Source organism: Pholis gunnellus, assembly GCF_910591455.1.
Source record: "Pholis gunnellus genome assembly, chromosome: 5".
In the NCBI taxonomy this organism is placed as follows: domain Eukaryota; kingdom Metazoa; phylum Chordata; class Actinopteri; order Perciformes; family Pholidae; genus Pholis; species Pholis gunnellus.
Window position 1 is genome coordinate 20,328,249 of NC_136531.1, and position 22,722 is coordinate 20,350,970.

At 42.0% G+C, this 22,722-nt stretch overlaps 1 protein-coding gene across 4 annotated transcripts in view; it reads right to left on the minus strand.

The window, feature by feature from the left end:
* The window catches only part of LOC306695990 (protein kinase C alpha type-like), a 129,691-nt gene that overhangs the window by 58,916 nt on the left and 48,053 nt on the right, over positions 1–22,722 (minus strand). For all 4 annotated transcript variants that reach the window (XM_079159462.1, XM_079159461.1, XM_079159460.1 and 1 more), the window contains exon 4: positions 1,101–1,212. In XM_079159462.1, the coding sequence (XP_079015588.1) occupies positions 1,101–1,212 (112 nt within the window). The remainder of the gene's footprint in view (positions 1–1,100; positions 1,213–22,722) is intronic.

The window sequence follows — 22,722 nt, forward strand, 5'->3', positions numbered from 1 at the left end:
ACATGCCCATGACTGCGACTGTTTGTATAAAGTTTTCATGCATCTATCATATCTTTTAAAATACAGCTGTGATCTTCAGTTATGATAACGATTGACGATGTTAACAAAATATCTGTGTTCGCCAAAACATCATATAATAAAAGCAGTGCATGCAGCCTCTTATGGCTTAATGTTCAAATACAGTAAGCTGCTTTAAAAACGTCTACAGTACATTTCCAATTTCGTTCCATGTCTCATACATATTGGGCACAATATCAAAGGGTGATTTTTTCCGAAAGCTGTGTGAAGGAGGAGATAACAAGGTTATGGCCCAGATTTAGCCCTGTGATGTCGTGCATACACGGCACGTGTGTCAGCCAGCTGAAGCTCCCTGTCGTGGATTGGGAACAGTAACCGTTATGTCATCAGGCCACCAAGTCAGCAGGTAAGGTGATTAATAAAGAAAATGTCTCTGCTGCTACCTTATTCTTCATGAGAACTACCTATCTTTTTGTGCCCGAGTCACATGGCTCACCAGTGCTTAAAAATAATACAGTGCAATCTTACAGTGGTAAGATTGATCTGCCGAAATAATTTGCCGCTCCACGTCTCTATTTATGCACACCCTGGAGCAATCATTAGGCATATCTGATGGTCTGTAGCAGGTTGAGGATAATGTATTTAGGGGCTCATTAAGGCATTCAGACTAATCCACTAACACAAGATTAAAGTGAAGACGAGGGAGGAAGGGATATTAATAAAGACGGCCTATTCGGGGAACATAGCTTCAGACTGAAAATAGATGAGTGAAAGTCAAGGAGGAGGGGAAACATACAGGTGTATGATATTCATTTAGATGGAGCAATTTCAGGAGAACATAAGTTGTGGAGAGCCACTTACAGCAAACCATTATTTTCCTATGTATGCCATACTTATGCCTCATTGACCTTTGCAACAGAGCAGTGCAGGATTGATTGTCCTTCTTCCTGAGCATCAACTTTGGGGTCTCCACCACTTGATGTACAGAATTGACATTATAAGCTGCCACTAATTCATGTTATACAATAACAAACCTTTGAAACACTGAGTGAGAGGTCGCAGGTATTAAATGAAGTACTCACAGTCGCACTTCATGCCCTGGTGGATGAGGCCGTACAGCAGAGAGCCACAGTGGTCACAGAAGGTGGGGCTCGTATAGGTGTGGATCTTGAACTTGTGCTTCGTTCTGGGATCCTGAAAAAGTCAAAAAGACAAAAAGAGCTCTAAAAAGCCTGAAATGATGACATGAAAGAAAAACCAAAATAATAATCAACAGTCGGTTACAGAGCACTTACTGTACTCTTTATGTTACTTGAAACCCGGACACTAGGAGGTAAAAAACACAGATTCATAACAACGTATTGATTAATTGTCTGACTTTCTGTTCTGCAGAAGTTATGGGCAAAAAAAAGACGGATATTAAAATAAATGTAGTTCTTTGATCTAGTACTTTGTTGTAAGTAGTGTTTTTGAGTTATTTTATAGATTTTACATTTGTAGAGCTGCCATAGTGTGTGGAAGAACAAAAATACATTTTTTCCCCAACCTGTTTCTTAAAAAAATCACTTTGTTGGAGGCCATCATTTCCTATCTATCCTGAAAAAAATGACTTCAGCCAACTACGGCTGCATCCTCGGACACTCACACACGTTATTGAAGGAAAATAGAAGTTGAAATCAACCTCTTTCATCACAGGACACCATTGTGTGTCACTGAAATGAAAGTCACTCTTTGCCAACTGACTGCAATCCCCGCTTCTTTTCTTTTCTCAAACAACTCGACTCAAGTGTTAGCCAATCAATCTTAACAGCCTTTTATTAAACAACTGTTTTGGGGTTGTCTTTCCATCTTCACTGACCACATCAGTGAGTGAGAATGGGCTTAGCATTAAATCCAAGAGCACCAAAAATGGATATTGAATCATTGCAAACACGTTTCAACCAGGCGCCTTGGATTTTAATCCTGTGAGAAGCTTTTTTGTTACACTTAGCTGACTTATTATTTTCTTATTATTATTTTCAGTTTCTAGTCACAGTTAAGGTAAGGTAAGGTTTAAGGTTCAAGTAACAACACTTCTTGGTTAGGTTTGGACAACAATTGTTTAGGTTCTGGAAAAATATACATATCCTACAGTAGGCTACATAGACACAGTATCTAATGTGTGCCTGAGTCGGGTGTAAAGCAAATTTGGCTTTGGATACCTGGGTGCTTGTCTCTGGCATATACACTACACTCATATTAAATTTTTTTCCCGGGTTCAAATATTATAGTTGGCTTCAGACACCTGGGTTTTAATAGGATCTGCTAATATTTTATCAGCCATCCTTCCAGAGTGTTACTTGTGTTTTAATGGAGCTTAAATGAGCATTTGACAGGATGTGAAACAGGCTGGAATCTCTTCTTGCAGTTTAACATGGCGACCCAACTCACAGTTAAGCTATAGGACTGCATCATGCCTTAACCATGTATTATTCACCCCCCCCCAAAAAAACTTTTAGAGTACATGTTCTTATTACATCATTACCAAAATGAACACAATTGATGAACACAGTATACTGACACTGTTATGTGGACTGGATTTGTATTATAAGACAGGACAAATAAAACAACCCATCTCTTGTGTTTCGTTTGCATTTGTTATTCCCAGGAATTTGCATGGAAAGCTTCCTTCCCCACTTTCAAGTAAATGCAGAGCCCATCGTTTTATCAGGTGCTCATCACCACTGGCCACCGAGCCAGCATCTATTCGAAATTTGGATACTTTGGATACTCAAATAAGGGGGGAAAAATGTCTATACAGTCAAAACAAGGCAGAGATGGGGGAACAAAAAACATAGTTATAACATCTGACAAAAAGTGTAATTAATGAATGAACTACATTAAATAACCCTTGTTGCCATTAAACCATCAACGGGTGTTTCAGTGGAGTGAGCAGAACCAATAGTCTGGCTTTAACTGAAGATAATAACTTCCGCAATCCTACCGATCAGCACTCCTAAATAATATATCAAAGTTAACATTCGTGAGCTGAGTCTATTAAATGTGGCACTTTGTTTGTCTCTGCAGGACGTTTACAATACAATAACATATGGTGTCAAAGTAAACAAATGGCACTGGGAGAAAACTCTACCTTAAGTAAATATCTGTGGGTGTTAAGTGAAGCAGGAAGCTTTTTCATATGATCTGTTGAACAAGCAGAACCAGTTTTCACCCTGTTCTATTGTGCTGCACACTGAGCGGTGAATGAAAAAGAGTGAATGTAAGCATATGCAAACATACAGCATGATGCATATGTATGCATGGAGTAATGACCCATATGGCAAATGTGACCGTTATTGTATTTAGGTGTCACTTGAAGGTAAGTGTTATAGTACAGATTGAATGCAACGCCTCTGCAGCGCTTACATACAACAGTGTGTAGGGTCCCTGTCACATGCATGCATATATTCATTCATTCATTCATCTCGTGCACTCAACCTGCAGCTTATGAAGCACTCTCCTGTAAAAACTGGAGGACTGCCACTTTTACAAGTGCTTTCCTGCTCATTCTCAAATTGTGCTGTCCAGTAAATCTCTTTCAGAGTTGGGATCTGTTTAAGTGGATTTGCATTGAGAAAATTATCCAGGCTAGTCTGTTTTTCTATTTTTTTTTCTTTTATTGCATCTATTTGTAAGAACACCTGTCTTTATATTCTCTAAAAACAGGAGAGTTTCATTCTCCCCAAAGAAGAGCTTGACCCAGGAGAAATAAATCATCAGTAAAGGGAGCAGCACGGCATATATGTCGGTGAGAGCTGACAGTATCACGCGGTGATCAATGTTTGCAGTTTGCCATTTCAGTCAGGTTCACACCGGCCTGTGGTCTAATGCAGCAAGCAAGATCTGGCTCCTCAGATCTTGCTTGCAATCTGACATTTCCCTGCCTGTTAGTCTGCAGAGGCTTCACACCTCCATAGGACAAAGAGAAACGCTTCCTTTGTCCGTCTATCGGGCGCCTTTCCGTGATAGGTATAGTAAATCCTGATGTGAAACAGAGTTGATTTCATTTCAGCTGCCGTAGACATACTTGAATACGTAATTTGAATGCCTTATATTAAACTCCGATAAACATATAAGTCAAGTCAAGGGACAGTTTTCAATCAGACAGGAAGGTATTGAAACATCCTCTTAATAGACCCGTTTACAGCAGACAATGATTACGTCACGATGTTAGCTGGAGGCGAACACTATTCACCTCAGGAGTAGTGGGCTTAAGTTACACATCCAAAAGGTCATCCTGCTGTGTTGTTGTTGATGCCAACATCGATATCACATACATTTGAGATGACAAACTGTGATTCTAGGAAGCTACAATATCAGTGAAGCGTTTCAGAGATTGGGAGAACATATTGCTCATAGTTTAGTTTAGCTTCCTGCTAACCTCCTCAGAAGTCACGGCAGAAAGCTAAACTATTAGATTGGTGGAGAGAAATGTCTGCTTTCCCCACGGCGAAGCAATCTGCCAGCGGTGTAGTGGTTGTGCTAATATGGTCCTGTTGGTTGATAGTAACTTCCTCAAGTGACACTCGCGACCCCGAAGAGTGAGTGACTGTACATATCGAGAGAAATTTATTTTCTTCAGCCATTACAAAAAAAGACACCAACAAAACTTGTAGTGGTGCAGTTGAAAACAAACCAGGAAGTTACTTTTTGAAATGCAGAAAAGCTCAGCCTTGATGGAGCTATCACCGAATATAACATTTATTGGCAATATATAAACATTTAGGAAATGGTTTCGAACACACTATAAAGTTGATGTAGTTGTCACCAACTGTAACTCCTCCTGTGGGCCCCCATACTGTACATAAAATGTCATTCTAGCTTTGATAATTAATGGTAAAATAAGTGAATTCATGTATTTGTGTAGTACTGGTACTGTAAAATCCATTGTGATGAGAATCTGCACATTCATTTTGTTCTTATAGTGTGTCTAACACAGTCTATCTGTCTCTGAGGACATTTTCTGCTCTTGAGAGTGTGATTCCTAGGAATCTCACAGCAACATGTCTCTGACTGCCAAGCTCTTCTGACATGAGCACTTAGATGCTGACGGTCGGCTTATCTGAGATGTCTATCATCTTAAGTGACTTTAAACTCCTCCATCACACGTGACAGTGTGAACACACAGTAGATGCATAAGTAACACCTCACAGCTTGAGGCAATCTGCAGGTATGGAGAATCGTGACCGACTTGAATTAATTAAATTGGAGTGAAAATGAAAACATGTATGCAGGATCTAGCTTTGACAGCAAGCCTGAGACAATCTCATCATTCTCAATCATACTGTAACTTGTGGCCGCTACGATAGCCAACATATTTCTCCTTTTTGTCAAATTGTAATTTTCATGGAGACATAGGCACACAAACTACACAATCACATACAGTGCACGTTGTCCAATTAGCAGCCCCGACGCGCAGGCCAGCAGTCAGTCAGTGTGTCAGTTAAGGACAGACGTGAAAACAAGACAGGTAGACAGACAGACAGTAAAGAGAGAGGCTGTGCCAGCAGCACTTACTCATGTCCACCCACACACAGCTGATCCTGAAGGATTATCCTCTTGCACCCCCCCCCCTGCTTTGTTTTCTCCATCTACATGAATGAACAATGGCGACTAAGAGCCACATTCAGCTGCAGATGGATCATGTATTTTTATCAAATCAGCTTTTGATGGCTGAAACATGACTTCAATGTTCCCAGATAATGGAAAATACTCGCAACAAAAAAGACACAATGAGGAAATGATAACAGGCCAACCAAGGTGATGGTGGCAAATCAGCAAAAGAAATATCCAGTCCCTTGGGCCTTGAGAGCTGCTTGACACGTGTTGGCCTCCTGAATGACAGCATGCCTGTAAGGTCATGGTTCCACTTGTCTTTTCAATGCGACTTTTGTCATCCGATTATGCCAGGACGCATTAGTTGACAAGTCTGTACGCTCCAAGATCGGGTCTCACTCGCATTGGGACACGATCAACCAGACCACATGCAATTGCGTTCTGATCTCTGTGAGTTTGAGGACAGCATGTGGGCACAATTCGGACAGTTTATCATACGTAGGTCTCCATCACCTCCCACCCCCACACGGGAGTTCCTCTCCCCAGGAGAGCAAAGGGAAGAGAGGAGGAGAGCAGGGACTGTGGCACAGCTGGGTCCCACTGTCTGAGTCTTGTTATGTTACTGCTGATGAAAAACCAACATTTCCTGATTTTGCTGCTTCAAAGTGAAAGTTTTTTAATGAACAAAATGACGCTGGACTTTTATTGTGAAGAATTCATTGGAAAATGTATTGATCACAGAATAGGAGCTTTGTAAGTGGCTATTCCTCAATAGAACAAGTCTACTAATACTGCACAGAGGAATAGTCAAAACTAACAGGGGACTTTTAGTGTGAAGAATTTAAAGGATATGAAATCCACAGTTTTACAGGCGCTTCTTTGACCACAAAATGTAGCCGATCACTGTCGGATCAGGGAGGTGGACACAGCTGAGTTCCAATCTTGCACATCCGATAATAGAGTTGCATTTAAAAGAGAAGACTGTAACCAAGGCCTAAAACCACAAATATGAACCTCATGGTGGCGCTAGAGGAAAAGGATCAGTATCCATTAATTAATGACCAATGTCCTTAGGATTCAACCTCTGGGGACCATGAAAGTCAGTTAACCATTAACAGTTGTTAAACTATTACAGTCTGGACCAAAGTGGTGGACAATACATACATTGCCATGCCTATAAACACAATGATACTCAGTTCACAATGAATTTATCGAGGCTGTTGGCTAATCCCTATATACACTAAATTTTTGTATTTTTACATAAACGTACGTAATTTACATAAATTAATCAATTACTAATCGTATTAGTATAATGTTCTGATTCTCGGGCCACTTGTAGCTCACCTCTCAAAATGAATTGTCAACATCCAGCCTGGCAGGTTTAAAGTGTCAGCTATGACTGATTTGCAAGGTGGCATTTAAAGATTCACCAGGGCAAGCTGTAATGTGCAGAAGATGAAACCTGTAAATGGATGTACTCAACTACACATCACTGAGCACACTCGGTTGTCCATTAACTCGTCCTTTCTGCAAGCTGTGGGACGGCAGGGTTTACCCCTGTGGCTTCCATCCCCTATTACAGCCTAATTGGGTCTTAATGGGACATTCGAGGCGGACTGGGTGGCTCTGCCTTAGCAGAACAGCAGGGGAAGCAGAGTGCTACGACAACAGCAATGAGGAAGTCAATCACCAGGCTCAACACAAGAAGACCATAATGGCAAAACAAAGCCAGGGGGTGTTACACGTTGACTGGATGATGCAGCAAAAAGGTGGCCCTTCAGCTACCGGTAATATGAGAGCCAATGGGATTGCCCAGATGCCACATGCAAAGACAGGGTGCAATTTATTAACACCGTGTTGTACAATAGATTAGAATACTATCTATATTTTTCTCAATGAATAGTTTGAGCTGGCGTGAGTGCATCAGTAAGCAAGGTAACCAGCTGCTACAAAGAAAGATGGTGACAACTGATTTGAGGTGAATTGACGGTGACTAGGACCTTGATTAGGATCATAAGGAGGCAACAGAAAACCTCCAACCCTGAGCGTCCATACAAATAAACAACGGCGATCACCTTAACTGACCTGACCCACTTCTTGAATTGGCACAATTTTGCCCTGAAAAATGTCTCCTTCCTTTGCAGTAGTAGATTATAGTATAACATTATTCTTACTTCAGGATAGAGCCAACATAAACTTTCTAATGATTAAGTAACAAAGCAATCAATAAAAAATACTCCCATAGAAATGTAATCAGAGTTGTGTACTATCTTTCAATAACCACGGAGCATATTTTACTTTCTCTAATCCCTATAGTTATTTTAGCATTTGCCCTGTACTAATCCCAGGCTGATTTGCATGTGAAGCCACAGATCAAAAGCAGACACAGGGCAGAAGGCTGATCAAAAGACTGGAGGCAACCAGGAGATAGTGATGAAAACAGAAGCACGGGGGGTCAGCACAGTGATGTCGGCTAATTAGCCAGACTCTACAACCCAGTTTAATTAGCAAACAGGACGCCAACTAGCCCCTGTTAATGAACAGCTTGGCAGGGAGAAGCTGAGCAGGGGCTTCCCAGCAGAAGGGGGGGAGGGGAGGGGAGGGCAGAGAGGTGGATGAGGTGAACGGCTCGGGTCACCCTCCATCCTGCAGTCACAGTGAGATAAAGAGTGACAATGTCGTCCTGTTGTGTAAAAGAATATACATTTAAATTAGGGCTACCCCTTCTAAGTCGGTTGTTTTGGTCTAATCGACTAAGATTTCTTTGCCTTTGGTCAAGAAAAGCCTGAATAAAAAATTCTAATAAAAAATGATTATACTTTATCTTGTTGAGCTTTTAATACATCACAAAGTTCAGTGATTAATAACTTGCAACTTCATAACTTAATGCGAAAATACAAAAAAAGAAACGTTATTGATGAGATAGATTGGTGCTGCAGCTATAATTTCCCTTAAAAGTCCTGCAAACCAGACTGTTATTGTACTGTGCTTCTTGCATCTGGCTAGCCTGTGCCACCGTGAACAGACACCAGCAGGCTAAATTAGGAGGGTGCTTGGTTTGTATATACACAAATATGTATTGCATGTATGCAATATATAGACAGTTATACTGGACAGTGTTAGGCACACTACAAGAACAAAATGAATGTGCAGATTCTCATCACAATGGATTTTAAAGGTCACTCCCTGTACTACACAAATACATGAATTTGCTTATTTTGGAGTAAATTCAAAAAAAAAAAACCTCACCATTTATTATCACAGTGAGTTAACATAGTTAACAAGTATAATTGGCGGGAAAAAGGCAATACCATATGGGCTGTGAAGCTGATGTAGTGTAACACATTTAGGACAGAACAACATCAAACCTGCACACAATATTAAATGTTTTTTTTTAAAAGACTTTGCATAACGCATTCTGAAGAGACGGGAACACCTAAACTAACAAACAACATTCTGCTCCCACAGAATGAAGAATATGTTCAAATGCTCTACATCTCTTTGCAACTGGTTGTGTTGTATGTTGAATAAGCAGCATACACTATAGATGTGTGGTGCATTATGGAGTCCAGGCGGAGGTTGTTCTGGAGGTGCAGACGGAGAGGAAGGCCTGTGCTCTTCTCTTAAAATAACCCCCTGATCAGAGCAATTAAAGCTAGGAACATGGAGCCATTGGCGGTAAAATAAAAGTCCAAGTGTTTGATCCGCCCAACCACCAATCATACAATGACACACAATCACCCAAGAACCCAAACAAGAACTGTATCTAATCTCGGTATCAGTAAATGTCAAGGTTATGTGTTTGGTGCTGCAGCAAGACAAAGACAGTCAGTAGGTTTACATGCACACAATAAACCAGGTTACTCTGAGAACTCGGGTAACGCAGCAACACTGTAGCAGATCGGTAATGAGATTTCTTATCTATCCCTGCCCTTAATTTGGAAGCAATGGCTACTAATTAGTGATACAATACGCCGCCACCTTGGTGGAAACCAACTTCTTTAGACTTCTGGAGTTTACATTGTGTTCGTTTCAGCTTTAGTTGGACTTTGCATAGAATTATTATACGAGGATGTAACGCTCTGCGTAATCATATTTTCTTTAAACATGGCGCTCTGCTTTCACAGAAACAGTTTCCCAATCAAAAGTGTTAATCATGCATTTGCACACTAGACGTGTGAAAAGCCAATTAGAAACCCGCATATGTACATGACCAAGGATTGGCTTTCTCCGGGCAGGAGAAACACTTAAGTGCATGAAAGGCTGTGACCTCTTTGACATCTTCGAATCGATGCTACTCTCACTTCACTTGTGAACTAACAAGACAAAGACTGCAGTCTACTCTGAAGGGTTAACGAATCACAACTCCCTCACAATCAGCTTCAGGGAGTTAAATAGCAGCCATTCAGAATCAAAACAACACTGACGGTTCTATTTTGGGGATTTTATTCCACGGAAGACTTTGGAAAGACTCAAGTGCAGCAATCATCAAAGAGGCTGGTCGCTAATACAGTCAACCTGCCTCCCACAGAGTCAAAAAAAGAGATCCACCTGGTGTGACATTTGCAGCCAGAGAGAGAGAGAGAGAGAGAGAGAGACCGATCGTCATTTCATCTTTGTCATTTCCTTCATTCACTTATCTCTTTGACCCATCTGTTCCCTACAGGACTGAGAAAAAGGTTGTACCAGTGACGCTTGATGGTGAACAATTTCCTTAATATCAAGCGTCAGACAAGACTAAAACTAAACTCCCCTCTGTATTCTCTCACCCCTCTCTTACCCATCATCCCTCACTGTGAGGTGACATTTGAAATGGAGGTGGCAGGAGGCTCCTCATTGTACCAATTTTTGAGTCATCCTCTCTTGTGGTTAACCTGTGTGCTTGTGTGCTGGGTGGTTTTCACTTTCAATACATTTAAGGGGGAGGACATTTTTGACGTGAGCCGTACGTGTGCGTGCTTAATAATCTCCTAAATCAACAGCTGCAGCTGCGGGTTGGTGAATTAAAAACAAGTTACTTCACAGCTTTTATTAAATGAGCTATTTTGGTTGATTTGGGAGTTCTGTTGATTTTCAGCGACGGCATCTCCTCGCGTTAGATATTTCACTACTATGCAGAGTAAAGAGTCATTGTCCAAACCCCTTCACATGGCACTAATGACACCCTCACAGTGTGTTGAACCAAGCAAGGCACTCTACTCTGTCTCACTGTGTCACCCAATCCCGTCACTGTTATTAAATTGTCAACTTCTAATTATATCTTGCATCATATTAATCACATTTCCCTTCTCCCATCAAAACCTATTGTGCTCCGAAAAACGGTGGCACTCTCTCATTACAGTCTCACATGGGTGGACGCACGTGCAGGCGCATTCATGATAAAGCGGTGTGGCATGTAAGATAGAGATGGAATGACTCCATCAGCAGCTGCTAGCCATCACTTTATCCCCCCCTTGACACACAGGCACAAACACACCATACTTTCTAGTGAATATTCTTGTCTTGGACCACAGCTACAGGACTGTGGTTACTAAGGTGCAGGGAGGCTTCGAAGACAACAAAACGAAGCTATCATTTATCCAGACATGAGTTGTTGGGCAAGGCACGGTTACTATTTTTAGCGTACAAATCACCACCCTGATTCCTCTTGGCCTTTCACTAAGCTGCTGAGTGCTGAGAGGGAGGGCAGGTTGCCACCACAGTTCACAGGGGGTTTTCCTTGCCGTGTTGTATCTGTTAACACATCTGTCTGCTAGCTGAGCTAGAGATAATAGCTGACATTTTTAACCATTGTCAGGGCCCAAGTTGCTCTTTTGGCTGACTTTGTATGAATAAATGCCATCCATCACAGTGCCGTTCTATGGAGCTTGGGTGCTCTTGTTCCCGCAATAATACAAGACAAGCTTGACAATATGTTAAAAGTTGTGCAACTCTTCACTGGTTCGGGAGCGCGTGCATTTGACATTCCATGTATGCCTGACAAAGCCTGCTGAAAAACATTCTGTCATTAGGATTTTGGAAGCTATGAACCCATTTGGGAATTAATTTTTCTGCCCATAATTAAAGTAAATTGATTGAACACCTGTGTACGCAGCAAACCATTTTTTCAACCATTTGTCTAAGCCTGCACAATCTGGTGAAGATGTTTCAAGTCTAAATGCAAAATCAGATTCAAAATTAGGTCTGTCATTCGACAGAAGTATACATTTAGAAAACAAAGTCAAGTCAGCACAAATAACACTGCAGTACACGTTTAATATCTGGAATAAAACAAAATATGTCAAACATGTATTTATTTTATTTTTCAAGTGAACACAGTCTAAATCACATTTGAAGTATTTGAAACCTAATCCAATTATATAATCCAAAATTAATAAATTAAATTAAATTCCCCTCAGTCAGACTTGACTCAGGGTGACCCACCTTTGCATCCTGCAGCTAGAAACATTTGCATTGCATCCCTTCAATAATGGCTGTCAGTCAACTCTCTGTTAGAATGTCAAGAACATTATTGCAGCTGAGTGAAGACTGAGGTGTTTCTCTTCAGCTTACAACTCAACAAGAGAGAATTGGCATTTTAATTACAAATAATTCAAAAACTCAAAAGGATGTTGCCGTACAAAGCGACCCAAAAGCGACCTAACAAGTGAGAAACAACAAGCCTAGCTGCTGAAGAAAACACCCAGTATGTCACCTCCACTTAATAACAGCATCCTCAACTCCCGCTGTGAACCCCCTGCTGCAAATTAGACCCATTTCTTTTGAGCAAATACGGACACACACTAACCCATACAAATGTGAACACACAGTGAGGAAGACAATCCTTTAAGTACGAATTATCATTTCCGACTGTTTTGATCAGAATTCATAACGTGACGGTGTTGTCGGTCACCAGCGTGAGCATTTGCAACGTTGCAAGTGAAAGCTGTTCACACAAGAATAGCTTAACAATAACTCGAGGCTCTTACAAATAGAATTCAAGAAGATGTGTATTTCCATTTCATTGGCATGGTTTTCATAAATGGACCATTTAGAGGAAATGGTCCATTGAGACAGACTTAACTCAGGAGGGTTTGTTCAAAGAGCTGAAAACTGTTTGCCTTTGCACAGCTGGAGATAATTGAGCTCCCAGGTAATACGGCACCCACACACACACACACACACACACACACACACACACACACACACACATGGACACTGCAGAGACATGTTCATTTGCAGTTGCCGGTTCATTAGCATAGCCATGCACACAAGTGCTGTAAGTGACATCCACAAGGTCAGCAGAGGACCAGGGGGGTTTGTCACAGCCGTCACATCGGCTGGAAAGATGACGGCACTACCTACTGTTACAACCTTTTCTCCAGCGCGGTGGCAGGGAGTAAAAAAAGAAAACGAGGGGAAAAACTGAAAAAAAAACAAGAAGCTGACAGTTCATTCGGCCAAAGTTGCAAATGGCAAAAGCCAGAATAAATTGGCTTATCAGACATAGGCCATCTGTCAGGTGCTTAATAATTAAAATAGCTTCACAAGATGTGTGCCGGAAAAGTTATTTAAAAGACAAAGTCTTGGCAGAGTCTTTTCTCACTGTAACGAGCCAGCAGACAGGGGCAGTGGCTTGGCTGTTCAACTCTGCCCTCTGTGGTTTGTTTGGATTGCAGAAAACTCTATAAAAGTTAGCTTGTGTCCATGCCTGTGTTTGGGGATTCAATTATGGACTGACATACTGTAGTGCCTGGTGGAAAAGGAGTTTGTGTTCAAAGAGTTTCGTGAGGAGAGAATAGGAAGAAGGAAAGATTCTCATATTTATATTTAATATCGACCGTGATTAAGTGCTACCCCAGAGATAACCAGGGATCTAATCTGACAAATCAAAAATGTGTACAAAATACAATAGGCCAACTCACTCCTCTTTCTACTTACAAAAGTCACGCTCAGGTCTGACTGAAGGAGAATTACTTTGTTTCAGGAAATACTGTGTTGCCAACAGTGGCATATGGTCAGAAATGAAATCTTGTTGTCAACAATAAATCATGAAAGTAATAAGTCCTAGCCAGACAATAATAGAGTTGTCCAGTACATTTTGTTATAATATAACACATTTCTGCAGTGATCAGTTGGATCACATATCAAGCAATCAGCACAGAGGGTTGATAATTGACCTTTTCTCACTGGTGTAAACTAAAGCAAGAGACTGAATTTCCTCAAACATTTGCAGCACAAAGTTGGCTCAATAACTGCATAACAGCAACTACCGAGCTTCAGAGCTGCTTAAGTGAACTGGCAACATGTTGGAAACACTGCAAGATAAACCCTTTCCAGTTTCTGATCGACTGTTGTTTGCTCGGTAATAGCTTGTTTTTCCTCGCCTGTTTCAAGGCAGGTAAAACTTTTCACACCTGCGATGAATAACAAACACAAGTAGAGAGAACTGTAAGTCTCTGGCGATACAGAAGGAGAGGGAGAGGAGCAGGCTGACCTATCTGTAACTTGTATCATTCTATTTCTGGGGTTCTGCCGATGGTTCAGCTTCAGGCCTCGCTGGTACATGCAAGGTCAAGTTTAGACTTCAGACCCTCTCGGGCTTTTGTCTCAAGCGGTTTTTTGTGCGCACTGACAGGCAGGACAGTTATAGCACATGGCCTTGTTCGACAGGATACAGGATACGAAAACAAAGATTTTAGTTTGCTCTGAACATATTGGTGTCAGCCTAATAATAAAATGGTGAGATAATGTCAAGATTTATGGATCACCAAAGTCAAAACTGTGTAAAATCCCAGAAAGTGTATCTTTATTAACTTTATCTAAAATCACAGACAGCCAAATAAAACCTCAAACATGCTCTCCCAGTGCGGTGGCTTTAACACTTGATGCTGATATGGACGTGTGGCGCAGATGTTGAGGTTTTGTAGCTTGCTGGCAGGCGCTGGTGAGGACAAACTCTCGTCCAGCAGCAACTGTGACACCGAGTCGATTCGGGGTCAAGAGCAGCTCCAACTCTCCCATGCGTTGGTCATTAGTAATACTTAGCATGGTTGGAGCAAGACGAGCTACCAAATACTTGCTGTAAACAAACCTCGGAGGGACTGATGGAATGTGTGTGTGTGTGTGTGCGTGTGTGTGTGTAGGCGTGTGCGCGTGTATATTTCGGGTACTAAATTGTGTGTGACTTCAGTGCACTGCAAACTTCTGCGTGTTTGTTTGTGTGTATATGCATAAATTGTTCAATACGTTTTTGTTGCTGTGTGTGAGTGTGAGTGTGTGTGTGAGTGTGTGTGTGATTGTGTGTGTGTGTGTGTGTGTGTTTAATACTGGTTCCCATCATACTGCACAAACAGGGACATGACCGTTTAGTCTTGAGAGGCCCAGTGCATTCTGGGTGCCTCCCGTACACAGTTATTAATCTGTGATGGAGAGATTTCTATTTTCCCTAAACCTGGTGGGGATTTCTTGACACACAGTCATTTGGAATTTGTTGCTTTCAATTGTTCATTACAGGTAGAATTACAGAGCAATAATAGCTGTAGTGAACGAGTCCTTGCCGTCAAGAAAACATCCGTGGGAGAACAATGCTTCTCTGTGCTGTGCCTGGTTATTCAAATTGCAACAAAACTGTCAAACAGAGCTTTATGTGTCGAGCATCCTCAGAATAATCACCTATAGTAGTGATGTGTAAACAGATCCGCTGAGGTGCAGGATGTGGTTGCAATGCCTGAGAAACTGTACTTCTGGCTGATATCTCCTGAATGTGAGTGTGAAACGGCCGCTCTAGAAATATTTCCTCTCATTCTGGTCTGAAACTGGCAAATGATCCTGCCACAGACTCTCAGGCACATGTTGATGGTCACTTCACACAGTTCATCCAGTTTTACGCAGCACAAAGGTCGCAGCATTAATACATTTGTATTCAGTCCATATCTTCGGAGCTTTACATTATTCATGTATGTGCAGTACATACACCACAGGGCCAAGTTTTTACTATACCACAAGCTTCAGTCTTTAGTCTTGGGTTGTGTAGTATCAGAATAGACTTAGCTGACGCGGTATACTGAAGCATGAAGCTTCTGAAAAAGGGAAAGTTTCAGACCTTATCTTTATTATAAAAAGCCAGAGTGTCTCCATTGAGGTTTCTACTGCATATCTCTGTCTACAGTGTGCAAATGAAAGGTGGATGATGAAAACTGCATGCACCGGCGATGACAAACTTGCCCTATTGGCAGCGAAGAACGAGGCACAGCATCTGTTTGCTTGCATCTCGCCACGTAAATTAGAAGCTCTGTGCTAGTATTTGTGTGTAAGTGAGTGGAAGGTGGGGAGCGGCAAACCTACGCCCTTCAAGCTTGTACCACTGTACATCTTTTAATTTGACATACTTATACTTTCTTACAGTCTCCTCTTCTTCTGTTTTGTCTGGGTATTTCTTTCCAGCCGGAACAAAAACTGTTTCGGTGCTTAACAAGACTTTTCACCAGCAAGTGATTCAGCAGCTCCCAGTGCACACACACACACACACACACACACACACACACACACAAAATGTAAGCACTTACACCCTTCTGCAACGTCTCCCCCAGCAAAGCCTCGACCGAACCTCATTTCAGACATGCATGTCACAGACCATTAGCAAGAGAGACTCAAGATCTGTTAGTGTTCATTAGGATCCCAGAGCATATAAATACCATCAGCCGGCAGCCCAGGGGACTCTCCGTCAACTATAAGTCAATAATGATAATCACTGGGAACAATGACATATTTCCAAAGAAAAGATGTGATGAGACATCAAGTATTTCTTTAAAGGCTCCATTTTCCCTGTAACTTAAAGCTGCAATGTGTAGACTGGAGTGAACCAATTGCTATTACACATACTGGGAAATATGGAAGAAACATGGTTTTGGTTTTTTTGAGGAGTTGGTTTGGGCTTTTATGATGTTAATTATTGATACTGATTTGTCGTCTTACGGCTGAGCAAGGGAGTCAAGCCATTTATTGTACATCCATGCACTGGTGAGAATCTGGCTAAATGTCAACAGCTCATACGGTATTTGAGTGAGCTGCCCACAATGGTGCAAACAATAATAATAATGTGCCTGCTATCGTACAAAACACAGTATTTAAAGGTGACTCTCGTCAACTAAACCTAAGTGAATTAAGCTGCTGACATGGATCGTGTCTGCGCAGCAATGAAGATCAAGGCACTGTTGTGCAGGCAACGTAATAAGAAATCAATCACCGCTATCGTTCAGCCATCTAGGGAAGCTTCTGAACAAAGGCTGTTTTTCAGCAACACAGTCGCATTCAACCTGCTCCATAACGACAGCCACCAGCACGGGCTTTACTCCGATTGCCAAACCTCAAAAGTTTGATCTATTTTTATTTGAAATAAAACGGCAGGGGGATTCTGTTGTGTAGCTGTGTCACAAGAGCAATAACCTTAATTTGTTTCAGTGTGAATCTTTAGGGGGAGACAGTTCAAGAAACCTGTAATGATTCTATAATCACTTCCCAGACAAATTATTAACCGTTTATGTTTGTTTGTCACAGAGCATGGGAACTCAATACAACATGTGTTCTTGTCCGTCTGTGGCTGCATTTTAAACTTTTTAAAAGCAGTCTGTATTGTAACTTTTACATATTATCTACACACATCATCAAGTGGGGGTATAAAGTAGGTTTTAGAGAATTCCCCTTTACGCCCACACACTTTATTAGCCTGTGTCCCCTCAGGAGACTTAATTCCTACGGGGGTCTGAGATGAGAACGTTTTTGATCCCTGTCATATCACATATAGAGACTTACTGCAAGGCGGAAGCCACAAATGTCCGACTGTGATGCATGGCCAGCATTTTGAGGGACTGTACATCAGCAACTTCCTTCAAATGTTTATTACCAACAGGGCCTTTGTCTCAGCACAGACGAAAAGGCCCACTCTGGGAAAAATGGTTCTCATATATCAGTGATCTCCATATTGTAGCCTAAAGTACTTTTTGTTAATAAAAAGAAGAAAAAACAAAATCATCATCCAACAGATGTATTTTCAGTGCATCTACAGTTTTCGTCAGGAAGGGTACATTACAGTCAATTGGCCTTTTGACATGTATGCAGTGCTTCATGTTGTCCCAACTGCTTTCTTATCAGACATCTCCTTTCCATTTCCCACTTCGTCTCTTTCCTAAACCCTCCCCCTCTTGTTTGGTCTCCAGTCTGTCACCACTGTAGATTGTAATGACAGTAATGGGTCACATTTTTGAACTTGAAGGATTTTCTCCTCCTCCCTTGATTTATCATCTCATCTCGTTGAGCAACTGGTGTTCATCAGAATGACAAGCTTTACACACTAAAAGAATACAGCTTGGTGACCGAGACAGGCTATGCGAGTAGAGGACATTTGTTTATTCCCCGCTGAAGGACGCGAGTAGCTGTTGTGTGTGTCACCTCTCATGTGCCCGCTCTGCAGGCTGCAGCTCGAGCTACCAGGCAAAAAAAGATAAGCCTATCTGGCACTTCTCACTGTGCGACTTTATATCTTGTGTGTTTGTGTCTACAATGATCTCATTTGGCTGAAACAGTGCACCCTGACAGGGCTCTGCACGACATGTCACCACTCACACACCAAAATAAAATCAGCGCTCTAAGCAGATTTATGTAGCATCGGGTTTCTGTGTGACCACGTTTCCTTGGAAGCGGCGCTTTGTGCCAAGTCCTCCATAGGGGCGTGTGCTGAAAGCATGTGCAGGGGTTCGACCCAGTAAGGGGTGGGAGGTATGACTTGTGGAGACACTTATACAAAGGTCATTACGTCACACAGGCAAGCAAACATTGAATACTACCACTCTGTAAGAGTGTAACGTCTGACATTTCAAGATCTACATTTATATATCGAATACATTTTTATTATTTATATAAAAAACATCTCATTTCCACATTTTTACCGTCTGCAGCATAGTGTGCAAAACATTGTCTGCACAGGTATTGCTTCATTTTAGGGGGTACAACTAAAATATATATATATATTTATAGAAAGAAAGGGGTGAAAAGAGATAAAGATATCTGACAAGGTTTCCTTTAGACTTCTTTGCACTAGGGGTGTGGCCGCATGGTGCAACCATGACACGGTGTTGTAGACAGCTTCTGGGCCAGAACAGGCCTGTTCCATAGAAATGGCCAACACCTTTGCTAGAAGGAAATAGACTAAAGATACAGATGTAAGGCTCCATTGCCTTTGACAACCCAAGATGCCTGTGGCGGACATGATGTAATTTAGCTCCACTCTAGTTTAATCTTGTTTTCAATTCCCATGAAGAGCCCTTGTAATGAGACAGTGTGCGTCCTAGGCCTTGTCCTCAGAACACCTACTTCTCCCAGACCTGCTGGAGTCTGCCAAAAACCATCTCCTCCTCTGTGATTTGCCCTTTTAAATATTATTATGACTGCTGCCTACGGCATTACTCACTAGTGATGCAAATTAGATTTCTGTTGGATCAACTGGAGGCCTGCTTATACCTAGAGATGTTCAGAAACCATTTTGTCCTTCCTGATACCGCTTCCATATACCTGAATCTGGATATAGGCCAGTACAGAGTACCGATATGATAAGGATGACGATGGAAGTAGCTAACAAGTGAGTAATCTCGCTTCTTTCTCATCTCTGCTGAGAGTTGCACATGTGCGGTGCCAGTCGAGCGGGATGTACAGATCGGGTAGCGAGTGACACGTGTTGCTGTTGTTCCTGAGCAGCGTAAGTGATGACATCGGATCTGTGCATAGACTCGCAAACCTGATCCGTCATTTTAGGCTGTATGGGAGGCATTTCCGATACTGGTATTGTTATCAGAACAACTCTACTTATACCTTCTGACTGCCTCCTTTCAGCTGAGGGATTAAGGCTGTCTTTCTGATACCATTTTACTGTTGGATATTTGGAAGAAGCAGGGTATTTATTTGGGGTTTGTTTGTTTGAGCTCTGCCAGGCTGCCATGTCAGCCTCAGGTAAGTTTCCAAGCAGAGGAGACGAGGAGAAAGGGCAGTGTACCGCTTTAACTCAGTTACTCTGTCACAGATATCAGTGCACTGAGCAGCCCTGAGTGATTGTCTGAATATACATGTACCCGTGTGTGTGTGTGTGTGTGTGTGTGTGTGTGTGTGTGTGTGTGTGTGTGTCTGTGTGTGATCTAAGGGGAAATCAGTGCAGAAAGACCTGCAGATTGCCCCGGGTCATATGTGCTGCACTGGTTAAGTGGACATCAATGATGCAGCAGTCACACACCCACACAAAAGCAAGCACATCAAACCTCTTAGTTTCATCTGCTGAGCACCTGTAGGGTAACGGGGAGGCTCTTGCATTATTGATGGTCTTGTCCTGTGAAGCACTGAACTTGCTCGACCTGCAGGTAACTTTACACCAAGTCAAGTGAAAACAATTTGTTAAAGTAAGTGCCTTAATCAGACTAAGTGACACTCGCATGGCGTGTGCTTACAGGGGATACCGTTACAGAGTCCTACAAATGATCACTTTGAGGCCAGATTTTGATTACTGGGGTTACATGGTTCAACGTAATTTCACGTGCAATTTTCGTTTTCACAGATGATGTTGTAAAAGTCGAAAGAAAGAAAGCAAAAAAGAGCCATATTACATTCTCAACACTTTTAGTAAGAAACAATCGAGCATTTTCTGCAATGACGTTTTGTACCCAACTACTGTGTGTCATTTGGTTTTCTTTGAAAAAACAGCGTTGTGGAGCCCGGAGGCATACATTTGACATGTGTTTTCATCCAAAGACAGAGCAGATGACTAGTTTTATTAAAATAATTCTGCAATTTCAACAAGAATGTAATATTAGTAATGAGATGAGTTTGAGCAGCAAGCCTGTGAGCAGACAGACATCCGCTCCAGTGCCTGTGAAACTGGGAGATGAACCAAGTGTTAGTTCTCTCCTCAAACATGCCACCCTCAAACTGAGTCTCTAATCCCACCAGTGACTGCGCTCTGTGGCAAACTACCAGACCGACTATACAGAATTTGCACATGCGAGTGTGTGCATATAATGCAGCCTACCCTGCCCTTGAAACAACACCCTGAGGAACAAAATATCCACGGTTATCTGGTCCCGTCAAACCAAGGCTAGCCGCTCGCGGCGAGCTCTCTATTGAAAAGATCTTGGGGCTCTCGTTGGCATCTTTGTGCACACTTTGTTTCTTCTGGTAGCAGAGTTATAAAACACAGAAATGAGTCATAAAATGCAGGTAGCCTAGATACTGCAGATCTTCAGGATATTTGCTGGCCATGGGAGTTATTGCCTTCCTGGATCGCACGCCCGGGAGGCAGCAAGCCATGTAAAATGTGTGGTTGCCCCTAGCAACAGGGCTGAGTGCACAGAAATGTATATCAAAAAGGGAGCATCACATATTCTAATACAGAAAGAGATAACATACATGTATTTTTTTTAAAAAGATATTTGGTTTGTGGCTGCCATGTGGTCACATGGATTGTTTTAGTGCCATAAAACCACCCAGCGTGCCTGCATGAACAAAAGGCTGAGAATAATTTAACACTCTGGCTCTCTGAGTGAAGTCTGCTCTAGTCGGATTGGATTTCTACACATTGGTTCTCCTCTACTACTAAATAATATGTACTATAACACATTATCCTTATATCCAAGTGTAGCAATGACAATCCTATAGTTTAAAGTCTAAAAAGTCCTTTTGTGGCGCGTTTCTTTTGCACTTCGCCTCGATGCTTTTGATGTTTTATGCAACACGCTCGGCCTTGTTGCTGAAATGTGCTGCATAAATAAACTTCCTTTGTCCTGCTTTGAAAAAGATCTGTTTGACTTCAGGAAGTACAATAGTGGTGAGTTATGAATGGTCTGAAAGGAAACTGATATTTGACACAACAACATTAACAAAGGAAACGATCTCAATTGGAAAAACTGTATCAAGCAGCAATGAATGAGAAGCTTCTTGTACATTAATTAACAAAGACGCACTTTGTGCGTTCTGTGCAACGCATTACTTGGGAAACTGGGGTCACTGCAAAGCACAGATGTCAAAGGTCACGAAAGAGCTTCACTAATCCGAACCCCAGTACCTGCTCGGATCGAGAATCCCCCGACTCAGACTATTTTCTGCTGTTACGGCTTCTGTGTCATCCGTGGCGTGCTCTATTTAAAGAGGCTGGGTTGATGATCTTGAATGACATACTGACATATCTCCAGTTACAGAGGCCAGGCTGTGCTGCTGCAACACCGAGAGGCTGCGCATACCTGGCAGGCAAACCGGCATGTAAATAGAGTTTCACGCTTAGCAAGCAGGTAAGCAGTGGCTGGTGGCACATAGCAGAGGACAGGACTAAACTGGGTCGCAGCCAGAACGCAGCGCAGCGCAGCGACGATCCAGGTGTAAACCAGCTAGCTCTACTGAATCACGAGCACTCATGGTTATGACGCCTGTTTTGTCGGTCAAATGCATATTGCACCCGCGAGTGCTATAGCTCATTTCATTCTGAAGATTAGGACTGTTCAAGTCAATATAATCTCGCAAGCAAGCGAACGTATCTGAGAGCATGTAAAGAGAAACACATGGGCGTCACCACAGTGTGGCATCATAACTGACATTCAAAGCTATTGGACGAGGGAAACTCTCATTGGTCCGTTTTTTATTGGTATAAAGAGCTTATTGGTAGGAGAAGAAACAAGCATCCCAGCTTAATGTCTCCATTGGCTCGGCTCGGCTTGGTGTAAAAAACAAATAGCCTCTTTTTGGGTACCTTAAAAGTAATAACTCAATGTCAAAATGCGTGCCCGCTATGCAAAATGGGTTGCCAGGTTTGTGCAAGCAATCAGCTATTACTGTGTGTATCTCTCGGTCTGGCAAAGACCGATGGAGATGTGTTGCCTTTGGCCCCAATTCCTACATTTCCCATCTGTCTCTGGGCCAGAGCAGATCGTCGTTAATGGCACTACTACAATATACTATGAACTCAGTTCTGCCGGGTGAATTACACACACTGACAGTATGTCATGATGTCGAAACATGTTTTTTAGAGACGTCCAGTTTGGAGGAAAGAATATCGACTTTGATTATATTATTGCAGGTAGAGAATAATCTAAAGTTTAG